Consider the following 19,872-nt stretch of genomic DNA (forward strand, 5'->3'; position numbering starts at 1 on the left):
TGCACATACCCTTAGACCTACAGTATGTTTATTAAGTCTACAGTGAAGGGGTTGAATAGTTCTCTACATGGGCATTGTGGTGTTTTCAGGGGTTTAGGACCAAAAAAAAACAGACGAATGAAATTCAGCCGTTTTTTTAACGCCCATAAAAAACAGATGACAAACGGCCATTAAAAATGGTCAGACAGCATGGAAATGGATGACATTTTAGAAACATATTGATACAAAATCGCCATGAAAAACTGACATTTGATCCAATTTTAACGGCCGTTTTTTCACTGTCGTGTGTAAATAGCCTGAGCCCTGCCACAAGGTTCAGTAAAAGCCTGTAAAAATTACTATATACTGCAATACATCATTAATACAGTATATCGTGCAAGTGATCCAAAAATAGCTGGTTCAAGCCCCTTGGGACTAATAAAAAGAAAGTAAAACAACAGTTAGATAAGGTTTTTTTTCTAGGTACAAAAAATATATTAAAAGTTAAAAAAAAAACGGAACAGAAAGTGATCCAAAAATCTCATGTACCCTAAAATTATCCTAATAAAAAACTACATCAAGCAAAAAATAAGCCCTCACATCACTCAATCGACAAAAAAATTAAAAAAAGTTATGGCTCTCAGAATATAGTGATACAAAATATATTTTTTTAACAATTAGTTTTTCCCTTGTAAAACTAGTAAAACATAAAAAAAAAATATATCAATTTGGTATCACCGTAATCGTATTGACCCACAGAATAAAGATAGAATATCGTTTTTATTGCATTCTGGTAGTTTAGTGGCTCCAAACCTACTGACAGGTTCCCTTTAACCTCTTCCCGCACCTTGGCGTACATGCACGTTCAGGTGAGCAGTAACTTCGATCACCTGGGTATGCAGTTACGTCCGCGCTTTAACAGTTAACCACGGCGCGGCGCTACACCGCAGCGGCGGTTAACTGTGCAGGGTGTCTGCCCTGCTCTCCCTATTGCCGATCAGCGGCCTGTCTCCGCTGAAATCAGCAATTAACCCCTTCGATGCGGTGGTCGATTGCGATCACCGCATTGAAGAGGTTTAGAGCAGATCGGCAGCCCCCCCACATGCATTTGCGGGGGGCTGGCGATCCTTATCACGGCAACCAGAGGCCAGAAAATGGCCTCCGTGCTGCCATGTATGGAAGCCTCTCACGTCACAATGACAGTTAGAACACATTGCACTACGTAGTGTAATGTGTTCTAGCAGCGATCAGAGCTGCAAGTCTAAGTGTCCCCTAGTGGGACAAGTAAAAAAAGTAAAAAAAAGATAATAAAAATGTTTTTAAAAACTGTTAAAATAAAAGTTATAAGTGACATAAACAAAAAATGCTTTTTTTCCTATAAGTCTTTTATTATAGGAAAAAAATTAACACGTTAAAAAAAGTACACATATTTGTTATCACTGCAACGACCCCATCGTAACGACCCCAACTATAAAACTGTAATATTATTTTTCCCGCATGGTGAACACCACGAAAAAAATAAACGAAAAAAAGTGCCTGAATCACAATTTTTTTGGTTACCACCCCTCCCAAAATATACAATAAAATGTGATTAAAAAGTCGCATGTACGCCAAAATGGTACCAATACAAACTACAACCCGTCCCGCAAAAAACAAGCCCTTACACTGCTTTTTTGACTGAAAAATAAAAACGTTATGGCTCTCAGAATATGGTGACACAAAAAATTATTTATTTTATAAATAAGTGATTTTATTGCACAAACGCTGCAAAACATAAAAAAAATTATATACATATGGTATCGCCGTAATCGTATCGACCTGCAGAATAAAGTAAAATGGTCATTTATAGCCCAGGGTGAACACCATAAAAAAAAGAATAAGAAACATTGGCAGATTTGATGATTTTTGGTCACCTTGCTTGCCAAAAAATTGAATAAAACGTGATCCAAAAAATTTCTGGTACCCCAAAATGGTACCAATGAAAACTAGAGATTGTCCCGCAAAGAATAAACCCTCACACAGCTCCGGTGGAGAAAAAATAAAAAAGTTCTGGCTCTCATAATATGACGATGCAAAATGTGCAGAGTGTCCAAAAACGGATAAGATTGGGCGCCATTTATCAGTGCGACACCGTCCACATATCTATGAATTATTATTTATTTACTGCATTATTATACCCTCTTATTATACCCTGATGTACTCTGCACAGATAACATATGCCCCCACATTATAAACTGAAACACCAGTAAAACCCCAAACAGAACTACTACCCAGCCACATCTGCGCCCCAAAAGCCAAATGGCGCTCCCTCCCTTCTGAGCCCTGCAGCATGCCTAAACACCAGTTTACGTCCACAGATATGGCATCGCCATACCCGGGAGAACCCGGTTAATGTTTTATGACGTATTTGTGGCACAAACTGGGCATAACATATAGTGCACTAAAATGGCATATGAGTGGAAAATTTTAATTTTCACTCTGCACCATCCGCTGCACATTAACCCCTTCACCCACCATGACGTAATAGCATGTCGTAGTGTGGGGGGCGATGTATGGAGCGTCTCACGTGAAAAATAAAAAATGTAAAAAGGCAAAATCGTTGTTTTTTGGTCACCTTGGCTCTACCAAAAAATGTAATAAAAAGTGCTCAAAAAGTTGTATGTACCAAAAAATGGTACCAATAAAAACGACCGCTCGTCCCTCAATAAATAAGCCCTCATATCGCTCTATTGACGGAAAAATAAAAAAGTTATGGCTCTTGGAAAGCGGGGAGGAAAAAACTAAAAAGGAAAATAAAAAAATGGATCAGTCCGGAAAGGGTTAATTACTTTCTAATGAAAAACCATTTATGACCACACGTGGGGTATAGCCGTACTCGGGAGAAATTGCTTTACAAATGTTGGGCGGCTTTTTCTCCTTTATCCTTTGTGAAATTGAAAAAAATTCAACATTTTAGTGGAAGAAATGTTGATATTCATTTTCACGGCCTAATTCTACTAAATCCTGCAAAAGACTTGTGGGGTCTAAATGCCCACTATATGCCTAGATAGATTCTTTAAGTGGTGTAATTTCCAAAATGGGGGTCACGTTTGGGGGGTTTCCACTGTATTGGCCTCTCAGGGGCTTTGCAAATGCGACATGGCACCCAAAAATCATTTCAGCTAAATTTGAGCTCCAAAAGCCAAATAGTGCTCCTTACTGTTAAGGATCTGCCAGGCACAGCTTCTGTATCCACGCCCATAGGTAATCAGTCTGCACCTGCTTCTATGTCTGTGAGACTGACTCCATCTACCACCACTCAGGATGGCAGGCTTAGGAGTGGGAGAGCCTATCACAGCCTGGCCAGACGGAGCTAGCTCCCGCCCTCTGTCTATTTATAGAGTGGCGGGTATAAATAGACAGAGGGCGGGAGCAAGCTCCGTCTGGCCAGGCTGTGATAGGCTCTCCCACTCCTAAGCCTGCCATCCTGAGTGGTGGAAGATGGAGTCAGTCTCACAGACATAGAAGCAGGTGCAGACCGATTACCTATGGGCGTGGATACAGAAGCTGTGCCTGGCAGATCCTTAACACTTACCTTCTAAGCCCTGCTGTGGGTCCAAACAGCAGTTTATTACCACATATGGCATATTTCCATAATCGGGAGAAATTGTTTTACAAATGTTGGGGTGCTTTTTCTCCTTTATTCCTTGTAAAAATAAAAAATGGCTACCTTTTTTCAGAAAAAAAGTAGATTTTTACCTTTACAGAATAATTCCAATGAATTCAGCAAAACAACTGTGGGGTCAAAATGCTAACTTTACCCCTAGAAAAATTCCTTGATGAGTGTAGTTTCCAAAATGGGGTCACTTTCCGGGGGCCTCCACTATTTTGTTCCCTCCAGTGCATTGCAAACGCGACACGGCACTGAAAACTATTCCAGCAAAATCAGAATTTCAAAATCCAAATGGTGCTCCTTCCCTTCTGAGTCCTGCTGTGGGACCAAACAGCAGTTTATTACCACATATGGGGTATTGCTATAATCGGGAGAAATTGCTTTACATATGTTGGGGTGTTTTTCTCTTTTATTCCTTGGAAAAATTAAAAATGTCTATGTTTTTTCAGAAAAAAAGTAGATTTTCATCTTCACATACTAATTCAAATAAATTTAGCAAAAAAACTGTAAGTTCAAAATGCTAACTATACCCCTAGATACATTCCCTGAGGGGTGTAGTTTCCAAAATGAGGTCACTTTTGGGGGTCTTTTTTGTTTTAGCCCCACAAGACCTCTTCAAACCTGACATGGTACCTAAAATATATGCTAAAAAAAAGGAGGCCCCAAAATCCACCAGGTCCTCCTTTGATTCTGAGGCCTGTATTTCAGTAAATTAGCGCACTGGAGCCACATGTGGGATATTTCTAAAAACTGCAGAATCTGGGCAATAAATAATAAGTTACATTTCTCGGGTAAAACTTTCTGTGGTATAGAAAAAAATGTATTACAAATGAATTTTGTAAAAAAATAATGAAATTTGTAAATTTCACCTCTACTTTGCTTTAATTCCTGTGAAACGCCTAAAGGGTTAAAACACTTTCTGAATGCTGTTTTGTATACTTTGAGGGGTGCAGTTTTCAAAATGGGATGATTTATGGGATGTTTCTAATATATAAGGCCCTCAAAGCCACTTCAGAACTGAACTGGTCCTTGTAAAAATCGACCTTTTGAAATTTTCTTGAAAATATAAGAAATCGCTGCTAAAGTTCTAAGCCTTGTAACGTCCTAGAAAAGTAAAATAATGTTCAAAAAATGATGCAAACATAAAGTAGACATATGGGATATGTTTACTAGTAACTATTTTGTGTGGTATTACCATCTCTTTTACAAGAAGATACATTTAAATTTAGAAAAATGCAAATTTTTGCACATTTTCTCCAAATCTTGTTTTTTTTTCTACAAATAAATATTGAATTTATCAACCAAATTTTTTCACTAACATAAAGTACAATATGTCACGAGAAAACAGTCTCAGAATCACTTGGATAGGTAAAAGCATTCCGGAGTTATTACCACATAAAGTGACATATGTCAGATTTGAAAAATCGGCTTCATCCTGAAGGCCAAAACAGGCTCAGTCCTGAAGGGGTTAAAGGCTATGTACACGTTTGAGGACTTTTTTTTCAATTAGTTTTTCTTTTGGAGATACAGCTGATCTGTATTCTCTATACACAGCAGCTGTATCGTTCGCTATTCACTCAATCCGTCACTCCCGCAGACCTGACGGGTTCAGTGTTGGTGGGTTCTGCGTGTCTCTGACACGCAGGATCCATCTGTAATCTATAACATCTAAGTTATGAACTGCAAGGCAGCTCCATTCAAGTGAATGAGAGAATAACTGAGAAGGGGACACAGGGCTAAATCAAATCACGAGAGCCATAACTTCCAGTCGATGTAACTGTATTATGGCTTTTTTTCCTGCAGAACCAGTTGTTGTATTGATTGACTCCATTTTAGGGCACATATAATTTATTGATTCAATTTTATTCTTTTTTTTTTGGGGGAGGACAGCCATTTAAGAATTGTTTTTGTTATATTATTATGTATTTTGGGAGGGATGCTATAAAAACCCTATTCCGCAACGCCCTGTGCACTATAAATAACAAATTAAATGTATTGCATGTGATGTTATAAGGTGGGCATGGGTGGGACAAGATAGTGGAGACGGATGGTGTCACGGAAAAACAGGAAATGAAGCAGGAAGTTAGAGTGCCAACATAACTTTGCATTTAAAAATATGTACAGTTCCTTTGCCGGCGCTAATGGTGCACGCGGCCATGAAAATTATATACATTCTTCCCACTCTATGAGACACTGGAAGTAATTACCATATATAGTATGTCCAGTCTACTTCCGGCTGAGAGACACTGATCAGGCAGGCAAGATGGCCTTCCTCTTCTAATGTGACCGGAAGCCACTCTTTTAACTGGTTCCCGACTGCTGACTGTATTTTTACGGCCAGCGGTCAGGGACGGGTCCTTAAAATCATAGACTTTTTACGGCTCGAGTTTTACCTTGCTGCCCGCGCAATCGGGCAGCTGAATGTCGGGTCTCCGGCTGTCAGTGACTGCCGGGGACCCTGAGGAGAAGATAGAAGCAGCTTTCGCTGCTTCTGCCTTCTCCGATGTCTTTTTACGCAGCGCTCAATGAACGCTGTGTATAGGAATAGAGACAACAGCAGCGGCGCTGCCTCCATTCCTCCCGGTGATCATGTGACTGGTCACATGATCGCCGGGTGCCGTTACTAACAGACTGCTGCTGGGTCTTACTAGACCCAGCACAGCCCTATTAGTGACAATCGTCACTATGAGAGGGCTGATTTCCCCTGTAACTGGGGCTGCTGTGCAGCTCCAGTTACAGTGGAAAAGATGGTGTAAAAGAAAGAAAAAAAATATATAAAGTTCCCCAAAGGTTTTTTTTGACCTTTGAGGGACAGACCATAGTAATAAAAAAATAATAAAGTCAAGTGCAAAAAAAAATGTAAATAATAAATACACATAAAATACCCACCCCAAAAAAAACGTTCCCCCCCGCCAATCATTGTTGTAACGCTAGCGCTGACCCAATTACCCTAATATAGACATGTAATATATTAAAATTTACGGTAGACAATGACGATCACAAATAAAAGGTCTATTTTAGGGTAAAACTATGTTATTACCCAAAAAAAATAGCTGAAACGTAAAAAAGCTTATTTTTTTACTATTATTTTCAAACTTTATGAATAAAAATTCTAAAATAGCAAAAAGGTGTGTAGAAAAACGATAAAAACTGAAACCTGCATTGTCTACGGAAAAAACGTCGCAAAAATCACGTCGTTAGCCCAACAAATAAAAAAGTTATAGCCATTTAACTAACACGTGCTAAAAATGGCTAAACGGTGTCTGGTCCTGAAGGCGCAAAATAGCCCGGTCCTGAACTGGTTAATAAGCAGCTCCCACTGCACTCACACTTTTGCCCAAGCAAATCAGTAATGTCCTTTTTCTCTTGCCCAAGCAAAGTTCGGGATAATTAGTAAGGTGGGTTAAAGGGTTTTTCTGACCTTTCGGAAAACTCGCGTATAAGCTGGGTATGGCTAAAAATAACAAATGACTACATTCTGCGGATCTGTGGTGACTTGCCTAGATGGTTACAGCACAAAAACACCATGTGTGCATAGAGCCTAATGCACATTGTACATGGGGACATGCAGCAGTACACAGACCCGCACATTTAACTATAAAAATGAAGAACACCACAATTGTTGATTTTTCTTCACCTCGCCTCCAACAAAAATGGATTAAAAAGTAATCAGTCTAATGTACCGCAAAATGGTACCAATAGAAATCACAGCTCGTCCCGCAAAAAACATGTCCTTACGGCGCTCAATTCTTGGAAAAGTAAAATTGTGATGGGTCTCAGAATATGGCGACAAACAATTTTTTGTTAACAATTATTTTTTTCTTCGTAAAAGTGGTCAATCTTCAGTATCGCCAGAATCATAATGACCACAGAATAAAATTAACATATTTTTACCACATGGAGAACGCTGTAAAAACAAAAGTAGAAAAATTCGACCTGACAGATTTTTTTTTTCGTTTCCCAATACATTATAATTCCCACACAGACTGCTTATCCTTTAGCAAAGCTAAAAGGGAGTCTTTCCCACACACAATATGGCGGCAGTGGTTGAATGCTGGAAAGCGTTTCCATGCCGCCGGATTGGTCAATAGTAAAGGTCAGCCTCTCCGACGTCACGGGCCGCACTTATAAAAGGCTGAGCAGCGGCGCGCAGAGCTCCATCCCGAGGTGTTCAGAGGTAAAATGTATCGTCTTCATTCACAGGCATTCACCGGAGTTTCATTCAATTCTTCTTTCAAACATTTCTCACATTTTCCGATAGAGGATTCAAATCTTATTCCTGAGAGACGTTTTAGTAAAAAGAGCTCTTCCATCGGCTGATTTTTACTTAATTCCACAACTCACACCGAGGAGCCGGAAGAAACGCACGACGCGGTGAGCTAAAGCGGGAACAAGGATTCGGAACCGCTCCAAAGACATGCCTAAATCTAAGAAGAGGAGCAGTCGGCCCGCAGGTAAGCCCAGGTTATTTGGGAGGCCTGGTGTTCGAGCTGAAGTGCGCTGTGCATGCCGGATGTTGTGGTCCGTAAAACAAGACTCCAGACTTCGTCACGTAGAGCATTCATTGGGCGTGGACTACAATCCCAGCCTACGTTGCGAATAGTGAAGCCGGTATCTACCGGGTTTAGTGGGCGCTCCCTGATCTGCTAAAACTGTGTTACGTGACCAGTTGACCTGCTTGCGTCAGTGGTTTCCAGTCATGGCGTGTACCCGGTCACTGCCCATATGTGGTATTGACGTCAGAGCTTTCAGCATGCGGCTCTCGTGGGCTATATAGCTCCGTGAACATGGCGGCTAAGGCCACGATTTTAATTCAATTCCCAAATGTAATGTATTAATGTTGATACATGTGGAAAATGTGGTGCGTACAAATACAGATGAGCTGCTCCTTCAGCTAGTAGTAGACGACTCTTCAACAGTCCTGTTCCAAGCAGCTGTATTGAGGTGGCCAGTATGCAACAAGTCAGCCACCGAAATGCTGCAGGTGGTGACTCTCTATCTCCAATCCAGAATTTGTTTAAACGTTTGCCCAATGCCACAAAAATAACTATTTGGAAGCTTATCAGGTCATCTGCTGCATGCCCATGAAGCCAGGGCAGTGCAGGCATATGTGCCAGAGGTCAGACTTGGGCTGGCCTCCACACGGTATAATGCCCCCATAGCTGGCCCCACGGCTGCCCTCCGCGCTGTAGAATGCTTCACGGCTGCCCTCCGCGCTGTAGAATGCCCTGCATAACCTGTAGAATGCCCTGCATAACTGCTCCTTTACAGCATAGTGCCCCATCATAGGTGCCCACACGCTGTATAATGTCCCACAGCTGCCTTGTGCCTACTAAAAAAAAAATGAAATACATACTCCTCTAACGCTGTTCCTACGACTAGTGGGGTAGATCTCTATGCTGCTCCGGTCTGTGTGGCTTGGCGCAGGTGCGATTACATCACTGCCTCGCGCCTGTCTGCTCCTAGCTATGAACGTCCGGCAATACATGGTGAATGGTAGAGTAGGGACCTCTCGGCCCGTGTTCTACCGTTGGATTCAACTATTATCTGAGCCTTGAATTTGGGTTTAGTCTTTTTTTTTTTTTGTTCGATTAGCTTCCCAGCCATAGGTCGGACGATGTATTTTCCAGCAGCGTATGTCCTCGTTCACATCACTGTGTTGGAAGCTCAGTTAGGGGCTTCGTCGTGGATCTGGCCCTGATTACTGGAGACAATTGTGCAGCATGCAGGTAAAAGCTCTGACGCACCGACTGAACTTATTAAAGTCAATGGGTTCTGTTGGCTGCCGGTGGTGTCTGTTGTGTAACGGAACCGTTATTTTCGTTCCCTTGTTCTCCATCTGAACACACTGACGCTTGTGTGATCACCTCAAAATACGCTTAGCATTTTTGAGGACTACTTTTAGCCAAGGAGAAGTATGTAATATACAGTAATTCAAATTAATGGTGCAGTGAAATAGTGACCAATCGGCATCATGCACTCCTCTCCATTCATTTACACAGCACATAGTGTTCTTACTAGAACGATGTTCAGCCAGATACACAAGTGTCCTGATAATGAATACACATGAAATCCAGTCTGGACGTCATGTGTATTCAGAATCCTGACACTTCTGAATATTTTCTGTGAGATTCCAGCAAGCCACGCGTAATCTCGCAAGATTACGAGGTAAACAAGATTTCGTTTCCCTTGCTGGAATCTCGCAGAAAAGAGTCAGTCAGAAGTGTCAGGATTCTGAATACACATGACGTCCAGGCTGGAGGTCATGTGTATTCATTATCAGGACACTTGTGTATGTGGCTGCACATCGTTCTAGTAAGAACACTGTGCTGTGTAACTGAATGGAGAGGAGTGCATGATGCTGATTGGTCACTGATTCGTCAGCATCATACACTTCTCTCCATAACGCCCAGTTAGTAAAACAAGTAAACACGCCCAGTTAAAAACACAATACACGCCCAGTTGGACGTACGAAAAAAAACACGCCCAGTTGTCCATTTAAAACATTTGTGTATATATATAAAATAGCTCATTACTTGGCCAAAAATTAACGGTTTTAAAAAAAAACAACCTTTACTGTTCTCTACATTGCAGCGCCGATCACATGCAATAGGAGATAGGGATTTGAGAATCTGGTGACAGAGCCTCTTTAAATGAATGTATTTAGTGTTATTCAACTTTCAAAATCACTTTCATTAAATCTTTAGTTTTTTACAGTTTTAAGATGGCTTCTACGTATCCTGAGCTTCCGTTTGCATCAATGGTGACGGAAAAATTGCTAATGGTTTCAGTTTGTCACTGTTCCGGCAGGTTTCCGGTTTTTCAACGGAATCCATAGCGCAGTCGACTGCACAGCCGAGGCCCCGCTCTAACGGCGGAAATCGGAGAAACCCCTTATCTCCGCTGCTATTCCCCTGAATGCTGCGATCAAAGCTGGGGGATGCTTTTTGGATCGCATCACAGGGAATTCCTGTGACACTATTGAGGGACATAGCATATATAGGCAGACAGCCCAAGGTCCATTGAAGGACCCCAGGGCTGTCTGACATATTTCCAGTTAAGGCATACTTGGGTATGTCCCAACACCTGCCTGTGTGCGATTAGTATAGAATAGTATTAGAATATAGATGTATGCCAGTACATTTTAGTTTAAAAGTAAAAAAATAAATGTTGGAAAAAGTGAAAATTTTTTTTTTTTTAAATAAGTCTTAAAATTAGTCTCAATACATAAAATATACACATTTGGTATCGTGACCGAAATAACACATTTAAAGCATCGTTTATGATGTTTACGCTGTTCTAAAATAAAAGCTGGTTATTTTCACTTATGTGAGATAGTATGGATTTTAAACCTCCATGTGCCAGATGTTAATGGTAATTAACCCCATCATGTACCTTACACATTAACCCAATGTTGTCCATTATGACTGAGGAACATGATGGGATTAATTACTATTGTGAGGCACATGGAGGTTCAAGATTCATCACATCATGTGCCTCACGTCAGAATGGAAGAACTGGTATCTAGTATTGCAATACTACCCGAAGTATCGACATCGAAGTCCAAATTCTGGTATCGTGACAACGTGTGTTTTTGACTTAGTGATGTTTTTCAGGCATTTTACAGCATTAAGGCTGTGTTCATATCAGTCTCTTTCCGCTGAGGGGTTCCATCTGAGGTTTCCGTCGGATTAACCCCTCGGCGGAAAGGCAAACGGAAACTTCAGTTTCGGAAACCTAGCTAATGGTTTCCGTCTATCACTGTCGTGACGGGGTTCTGTTCTTGAAGGAACCAATAGCTCCGTCGACTGAGCCCTATCACAGTAGTGATAGACTGAAACTGTTAGCTAGGTTTCGATTACCATTGAGTTCAATGGTGAGGGAAACGGAAGCTGAGGTTTCCGTTTGCCTTTCTGTTGAGGGGTTAAAGAGGCTCTGTCACCAGATTTTCAAACCCCTATCTCCTATTGCAGCAGATCGGCGCTGCAATGTAGATAACGGTACCGTTTTTTGTTTGTTTTCAAAAACGAGCATTTTTAGCCAAGTTATGACCATTTTTACATTTATGCAAATGAGCCTTTCTTATGTACAACTGGGCATGTTTAAAGTTATGTCCAACTGGGCGTGTATTGTGCGTACATCTGGGCATTTTTACTTCTTTTACTAGCTGGGCGTTAGGAATGGGAGTGTATGATGCTGACGAACCAGCATCATCCACTTCTCTTCGTTACCACCCAGCTTCTGGCAGTGCACAGACACACAGCGTGTCCTCGCGAGATCACGCTGTGACGTCACTCACTTCCTCCCACAGGAACTTCATCGCGTGTGTCTGTGAACTGCCAGAAGCTGGGTGGTAACGATGAGAAGTGGATGATGCTGATTCGTCAGCATCATACACTTCTATTCACAACGCCCAGCTAGTAAAACAAGTAAACACACCCAGATGTTACAAACACAATACACGCCCAGTTGGAATAACTTTAACCCCTTAAGGACGCAGCCTAGTTTGGGCCTTAAGGCTCAGAGCCCATTTTTCAAATCTGACATATTTCACTTTATGTGGTAATAACGTCGGAATGCTTAAACCTATCCAAGCGATTCTGAGATTGTTTTCTCGTGACACTTTGGGCTTCATGTTCGTGGTAAAATTTGGTCGATATATTCAGTCTTTATTTGTGAAAAATTGCAAAATTTAGAGAAAATTTACAAAAAATAGCATTTTTCAGAATTTAAATGCATCTGCTTGAAAAACAGACGGTTATACCACCCAAAATAGTTACTAGTTCACATTTCCCATATGTCTACTTTAGATTGGCATCGTTTTTTGAACATTCTTTTATTTTTCTTGGACGTTACAAGGCTTAGAACATAAACAGCAATTTCTCATATTCTTAAGAAAATTTCAAAAGCCTTTTTTTGAAGGTGCCAGTTCAGTTCTGAAGTGGATTTGAGGGGCCTATGTATTAGAAACCCCCATAAAACACCCCATTTTAAAAACTAGACCCCTCAAAGTATTCAAAACAGCATATAGAAAGTTTTTTAACCCTTCAGGCATTTCACAGGAATTAAAGCAAAGTGGAAATTAAATTTGCAAATTTCATTTTTTCTGCTGAATTTCAATTTTATTCAATTTTTTTTTAGTAACAGAGAAGGTTTTACCAGAGAAACACTACTAAATATGTATTGTCCAGATTCTGCAGTTTTTAGAAATGTCCCACATGTGGCCCTACTGCGCTCGTGGACTAAAACACAAGCCCTAGAAGCAAAGAAGCACCTAGTGCATTTTGAGGCCTCTTTTTTATTAGAATATATTTTAGGCAGCATGCCAGGTTTGAAGAGATTACACCCCTCAAGGAATTCATTTATGGTTTTTGTTATCATTTTGACCGCACAGTTTTTTCACAGCACCTATTTGAATTGGGCTGTGAAATGAAAAAAATGATATTTTTTCCAATAAAATGTCATTTTTGATCAAATTTTCTTATTTTCACAGGGAACAACATACCCCATTTTGTTGCCCAATTTGTCCTTAGTGCGGCAATACCCCATTTGTGGTGATAAACTGCCGTTTGGGCCCATGGGAGGGCTCAGAAGGAAAGGAGCGCTATGTGTTTGTTGGAGTCCAGATTTTGCTGGATTGGTTTTCGGGTGCCATGTCGCATTTGCAGAGCCCCAGAGGTATCAAAGCAATGGAAACCCACCAGAAGTGACCCCATTTTGGAAACTACACCCCTCAAGGAATTCATTTATGGTTTTTGTTATTATTTTGACCGCACAGGTTTTTCACAGCACCTATTTGAATTGGGCTGTGAAATGAAAAAAATTATATTTTTTCCAATAAGATGTCATTTTTGATCAAAATTTCTTATTTTCACAGGGAACAACATACCCCATTTTGTTGCCCAATTTGTCCTTAGTGCGGCAATACCCCATTTGTGGTGATAAACTGCCCTTTGGGCCCATGGGAGGGCTCAGAAGGAAAGGACCACCATTTGGCCTACTGGAGCTTTTCTGGTGCTAAGTCATGTGTGCAGAAGCCCCTGAGGTACCAGTACAGTTGAAACCCCCGAGAAGTGACCCCATTTTAAAAACTACACCCCTTAAGACATTCATCTAGAGGTGTAGTGAGCATTTTGACCCCACAGGTACTGTGTAAAAGATAATGCGCAGCAGATGGTGCAGTGTGAGATTTGCAATTTTATATATGTATATGCCATTTCAGTGTCCAATATAGTGTGCCCAGCATGCGCCACCGGAGATATACACCCCTTAAATTGTAATGTGGGTTCTCCTGGGTACGACAATACCCTACATGTGGGCTGTTATCAGCTGCCTGGGCATACGGCAGGGCTCAGAAGGGAAAGATGAGGGGGGTAAGCTGTGCGGAGTGCATCAGGGTAAATTGAAAATCAAGGGATGTATGATACATTTTAAAACAATCTTTTATACAGAGCCCTGGTTTTTCGGGACACGTGTCACATTGGTATATTGTGTTCTTCCTTATCCCCCTCTTATAGCAGACTCTGCACCTCTTTTGACTCTTTCCCTTTCCACCGGTTTGGGGACCTTCTCCTGGAAAGTGTTGCCCTGGTACGATGCGCCCCCCCTTCCTGGTCCCTAAAGATTAGATCTTGAAATTCCAGGAAAGTTCCCCTCTGGCCTGCACATCGACGTAGCACATACGCATTCTAGAAAGCCATCTGTATGATGTGCCCGGCCAGCTTCTTATACTACACCACATGGCGCTGTAGGGCTTCAGGACTTGATTTGACAAGTCCATCCCTCCCATGTACCTATTGTAGTCCAGGATGCAGTCTGGTTTGGGGGTGGCCTTTCCTTCATATATCCTAAACCTGTAGGTATACCCTGATGCACTCTCGCACAGCTTATACATCTTCACGCCATACCTTGCCCTCTTACCTGGCAGGTACTGGCGGAATTGAACCCTCCCTTTAAAATGTACCAGGGACTCATCAATAGAAAAACACTTCTCGGGGGTGTATGCTTGGGAAAACCGGGCACTGGAACGGTCTAATAGGGGTCTCCGTTTATACAAACGGTCAAAACTGGGGTCATCTCGGAGTGGGCACGGCTCATTATCAGTATAATGTAAGAAGCGAAGTATTGCCTCATTTATTTATTTTTTTAGGTTCCAGTTCATTTCTGAAGTTGCTTTGAGGGGCCCATATATTAGAAACCCCTATCAAACACCCCATTTTAGAAACTAGACCCCTCAAAGTATTCACAACAGCATTTAGAAAGTTTATGAACCCTTTAGGTGTTTCACAGAAATTTAGAGCAAAGTAGAGGTGAAATTTACTCTTTTTATACCATTTTTTTTATAACACAAAAGGATTTATCAGAGAAACGCAACTCAATACTTATTGCCCAGATTCTGCAGTTTAGAGAAATATCCCACATGTTGCCCTCGGGCGGTAATGGACTGAAGCACCGGCCTCCGAAGAAAAGGAGCACCTAGCGGATTTTGAGCCCTCTTTTTTATTAGGCACCATGTCCGGTTTGAAGAGGTCTTGTGGTGCCAAAACATTGGAAACCCCCCAAAAGTGACCCCAATTTGGAAACTAGACCCCTTGAGGAATCCATTGTAGTTTTCATGGGGTGCATGCGGCTTTTTGATCAGTTTTTATTCCATTTTTAGGTGGCGTGGTGACTAATAAACAGCAATTCTACTATTGTTTTTGTATACTTTTTTTTTTACAGCGTTCACCGTGCGCTATAAATGACATATTCACTTTATTCTGCGGGGCGATACGATCACGGCGATACCAGATGTTTATAGTTTTTTTTTATGTCTTATGGCGTTTGCACAATAAAATACGTTTTGTAAACAATCATTCACTTTTTGTGTTACCTTATTCTAAGAGCCAGAACGTTTTTATTTTTCAATCAATAAAGCCGTGCGAGGACTTATTTTTTGCGTAACGAACTGTAGTTTCCATCAGTACCATTTTTAGGTACATGCGACTTTTTGATCTCTTTTTATTCCATTTTTTGGGAGGTGAAGTGACCAAACAATTGTGATTGTGGTACGGTTTATTAATATTTTTTTTTACGGCGTTCACCGTGCGGGATAAATAACAAAATAATTTTGTAGTTCAGGCCGTTACGGACGCGGCGATACCAATTATGTATAGTTTATTTGTTTGTTTATATATTTTTATTAATAATAAAGGCCTGATAAGGGAAAAAGTGGGACTTTTACTTTTATTACTTTTAAAACTTTTATTTTCTTATTTTTACACATCTTTTTTTAACTTTTTTTTTACTTTATTACTTTGTCCCACTAGGGGACATGAGGGCAGGAGGCCCTGATCGCTATTCTAATACACTGCACTACATGCGTAGTGCAGGGTATTAGAACTGTCAGCTACTCACTGACAGCAAGCATAGTGGGTCCTGACGTTGTCAGGACCCACTAGGCTTCCGTCTATGGCATAGCCGGACGCCATTGTTTGGTGTCCGGTTGCCATAGTCACCATCGCCGGCCGCTATCGCGTAGCAGGCCGGCGATGGCAGCTTAACCCCTAAAAAGCCGCGATCTCTATAGAACGCGGCTTTTAAGGGGTTAATCAGCGGGGACACAGCGATCGGTCCCCGCTGTAGGAGCTGTGACAGCTGCTGAACAAGACAGCAGCGTCACAGCTCCTGTATGTGTCGGGAGGACGGCCGAAACGGCCGTTACTCCCGAGACGTACTATTACGGCATGGAGCGCGAACGATACAGCTGCCATGACGTAATAGTACGTCAAGGAGCGGGAAGGGGTTAAACATTCCCAGTTGTACATAAGAGGCTCATTTGCATAAATATAAAAATGGTCATAACTTGGCCAAAAATGCTCGTTTTTGGAAAAAAAAACACGTTACTGTTCTCTACATTGCAGCGCCGATCTGCTGCAATAGGAGATAGGGGTTTGAAAATCTGGTGACAGAGCCTCTTTAACCCGACGGAACCCCTCAACGGAAGGGCAACAGTGATGTGAACAGGCCCTTAGTATTATTCTCCTATAGACCTCCATATGAAGTCCCCTGCCACCCCCCCCCCCAAAAAATAATTGCATGTGGCACTTTTTAAGCTAGAATCTTTGCATCACATGATTTGCAGTATGAGATATGCCACATAAAAAAAACGCAGGTAGTATAGCTCACTGCGTGTATTTCTCCGAAAAATGTGTGAAGAAAGCATAAAGCACTTTTCAAATTTAAACAGTATTTTATAGTTTACATATAGATATAATCTACATAAAATATTCAGTAAATGTACGCTGCGTTAGGTTCTGTTTACACCCGTTGGGTCATAGTAGGCGAAATACGAAAGCGCTGTTTCAGTTGGCGTTTTGTCATGGTTTCCATCATTTTGCTGGACAAAATAGCTCTGCATGCTGTTATTCTGTCTGGCAAATCTGATGGAATCTGCAATGGAGATTCCAAACAGCCTCAGAATCAGATGTGAACAGAGCGTAACTTGTTTTAAGCGTCTAAAGTCTGTACCATAGCTCAGAGCTACATTCACAGTTGTGTTGGTTCCCATGGGAAACTGTCGCCAAAGCTTGCTGGCACACCCTTAACACGGTGACGACACGTGTAATGTACAGTTGGGAGTTGGTACTTGGTGCCTAGTGCCATACATTTAGGCAGTGTTTATTCACCTACCAGTGGAAGGGTGTGATTGACAAGCTGATCAATATAAAAGAGTATCCGGCACACCAATATAGAAAAAAAGGTATTTTTTATTTTGTTTCTAATGCCAGTGGCAGAGTGCGACGTTTCGGTCTAGGTGACCTTCATCAGGCACTGAGCCGTGCTGGGCAACTGAATTGACGAGCGCTAGTGGTGCTGATAGCGGCTGGTCAATTCAGTTGCCCAGCACGGCTCAGTGCCTGATGAAGGTCACCTAGACCGAAACGTCGCACTCTGCCACTGGCATTAGAAACAAAATAAAAAATACCTTTTTTTCTATATTGGTGTGCCGGATACTCTTTTATATTTATGTTTGGGTTGGGCCCCTATCCGTGCAAAACCTCACCCTTCCACGTATCTGGTGCTATCTGAACCTTTACACAAATTGACAAGCTGATCAGGTATTAAGAAATGCAGTGGCCACATACCTTTATTACATGTGTTGGTTCTTGCAAAACGGTAAAAAAAGGAAACCTTAATTCCGCATTGCGCCGTATGCTAATTAGTCCATGTACTGGATTTGCTCGAAGAGTGCAGTCACACATGGCAGATCTTTTTGCAGGTTTTCTGCAACAAAGTCTGTTCTTCATCTGAATGGAACTTGCAGAAATCTATGTACCTGCTGCAGAAACCAGTCAGATAAATTAAACTGATTTTCAGTCGCCGGAAACTTCTGCAACAAAATCTGTTGTGTGACTGCACCCAAACCCCACAGTTTCCTCCCCTCTAGACTTGTCTGACGTATCTATCAAGCTGCTGTCATCAACTGCTTCATACAAATCCTGCGCCATGCAGTCTGGATCCGGGCATGCGCAGTGTCTGTTTTGATCAAATTGTGTGATCCCACCTGCCGCGACAATGGGGCCTCTAAGGTGGGTCACTACACTGCTCATACACCCAGAACTTGGGACGGAGACTAGATATACCCCGGTATGGTAGGAACCAACATTAAACTAATTAAAATCACCCAGGGCAGATTGGGAGGAGTGCAAGATCAAAAATGGAGTGCGCACTGACTGCCTATCTGTCCCTGCTATGGAACGAAATTCGCGCATGTGCAGGAAGCCTATAAAGCAGATGCCCATAAGTAGGGACAGACTGCAAGCGCTGGATCCAAATTACACAGCACAGGCGCAGTACTGATAAAGCAGATTACGTAGCAGCTTGGCAGAGACTCTTAAAGGGAGTGTGTTCCGAATTAAACCTTTTTCTTTTTTTAAAGTAAGTTACTAAAGTAAGTCACCCGCCCCCCTCACCCCCCCCCTCCTACAAGCCAGGAAAAGGTGTCTTCAAATTGCTAAGCCCTGTCCGGCTGCCATTTTGGGTGTGATTCTGCAGCTGGCAGAAGTTATAGAATACACCAAAAGGCTAAGGGTATGTTCACACGCTTACTAAACAAAGGGAAAACCGCTCCTGATTTTCAGCCATTTTTTAATCAAACACTCAATTTTGGCGTTGTTTTTTACAGCCGTTTTTGGAGCTGTTTTTCTAGAGTGTCAATGAAAAACTGTATAAAAAAAAGGCTCAAGAAGTTATAATCCGTTTTTGGCGGGCGTCTTTTTACGTGCCGTTTTTGGAAAACGGCCGCGTGACAAACGCCCCGTCGGAACGGAATGCCGTATTTCCCATTGAAATCAATGGGCATATATTTTTAGGCGTTCTGCTTCAGATTTTTCAGCCACGGACTCACACACACTCTGCTCTACTACATATGAGTGTCAACACACACACACACGCACACGCACACACACACTCAGCACTGCTACATACACACACTCAGCTCTACTACATCTGACAGTCAGCACTGCTACATACAGACATTGGCAGGGATTTTGCAAGGAACACAAAGAATCAACGGCCCTTAGAAGATCAAAAGCACAATATGTTTTCAGCAGGAGCTGCACTGATAATAAACCGGCAGGTGATGACAGACTCCACGGCTGCACTGCAGGTATCTTCAGCATAATACAAGGGCTGTTTGTCAGCTTGTAGTCTGCAATGCATGGGTGGCCCGACGGGTCACGAGAGCGGGGGTCTGTGAGAGAGCGAGAGAGACAGACACACACCTTACCTGCAGTGCAGCTGGTCTTCATGATGGCGCCTGCTATCTCCCTAGAAACCGGCTTCTCTGCTGTGTGACTCTGACCTGCGTCTGCGCGGTACAGAGCCAGATAGCAGAAGCAATGAACGGCTCACGTTCGTTGTGCCCTATGCATTGTAGCTGCTGTATTCCATCTCTGTATGTGTCGTTAATCAACACATAGTGATGAAAAAAAAATGGCAGCCCTCATAGAGAAGTAAAAGTATGAATACATTAAAAAGTAGAAAGTGACAACACAAATAAATAAAATTTGTTTACATTATATTAAATGCAATATAATAAAAAAAAAAAAAATCATGACACCTTCCCTTTAAGGGAACATGGAGGTATTCGAGAGGAAACTATTGGACGCTTCCCGGGCTAGTGATCCCTTTGGGCCTGCTTAGCGTATGGGGTGCAGAGGAATAACATATTTTTTTTAGTTTTGTGAGAAATAACACGT

At 41.8% G+C, this 19,872-nt stretch overlaps 1 protein-coding gene across 1 annotated transcript in view; it reads left to right on the top strand.

The window, feature by feature from the left end:
* Positions 1-7,776: 7,776 nt before the first annotated feature.
* Positions 7,777-19,872, top strand: part of IFRD1 (interferon related developmental regulator 1) — a 38,635-nt gene continuing 26,539 nt past the window's right edge. The window contains exon 1 of the mRNA XM_075857089.1: positions 7,777-8,085. Within this exon, the coding sequence (XP_075713204.1) occupies positions 8,049-8,085 (37 nt within the window). The 5' untranslated portion in view covers positions 7,777-8,048. The remainder of the gene's footprint in view (positions 8,086-19,872) is intronic.

The sequence above is a fragment of the Rhinoderma darwinii genome, chromosome 3 (genome assembly GCF_050947455.1).
Source record: "Rhinoderma darwinii isolate aRhiDar2 chromosome 3, aRhiDar2.hap1, whole genome shotgun sequence".
Classification (NCBI taxonomy): Eukaryota; Metazoa; Chordata; class Amphibia; order Anura; family Rhinodermatidae; genus Rhinoderma; species Rhinoderma darwinii.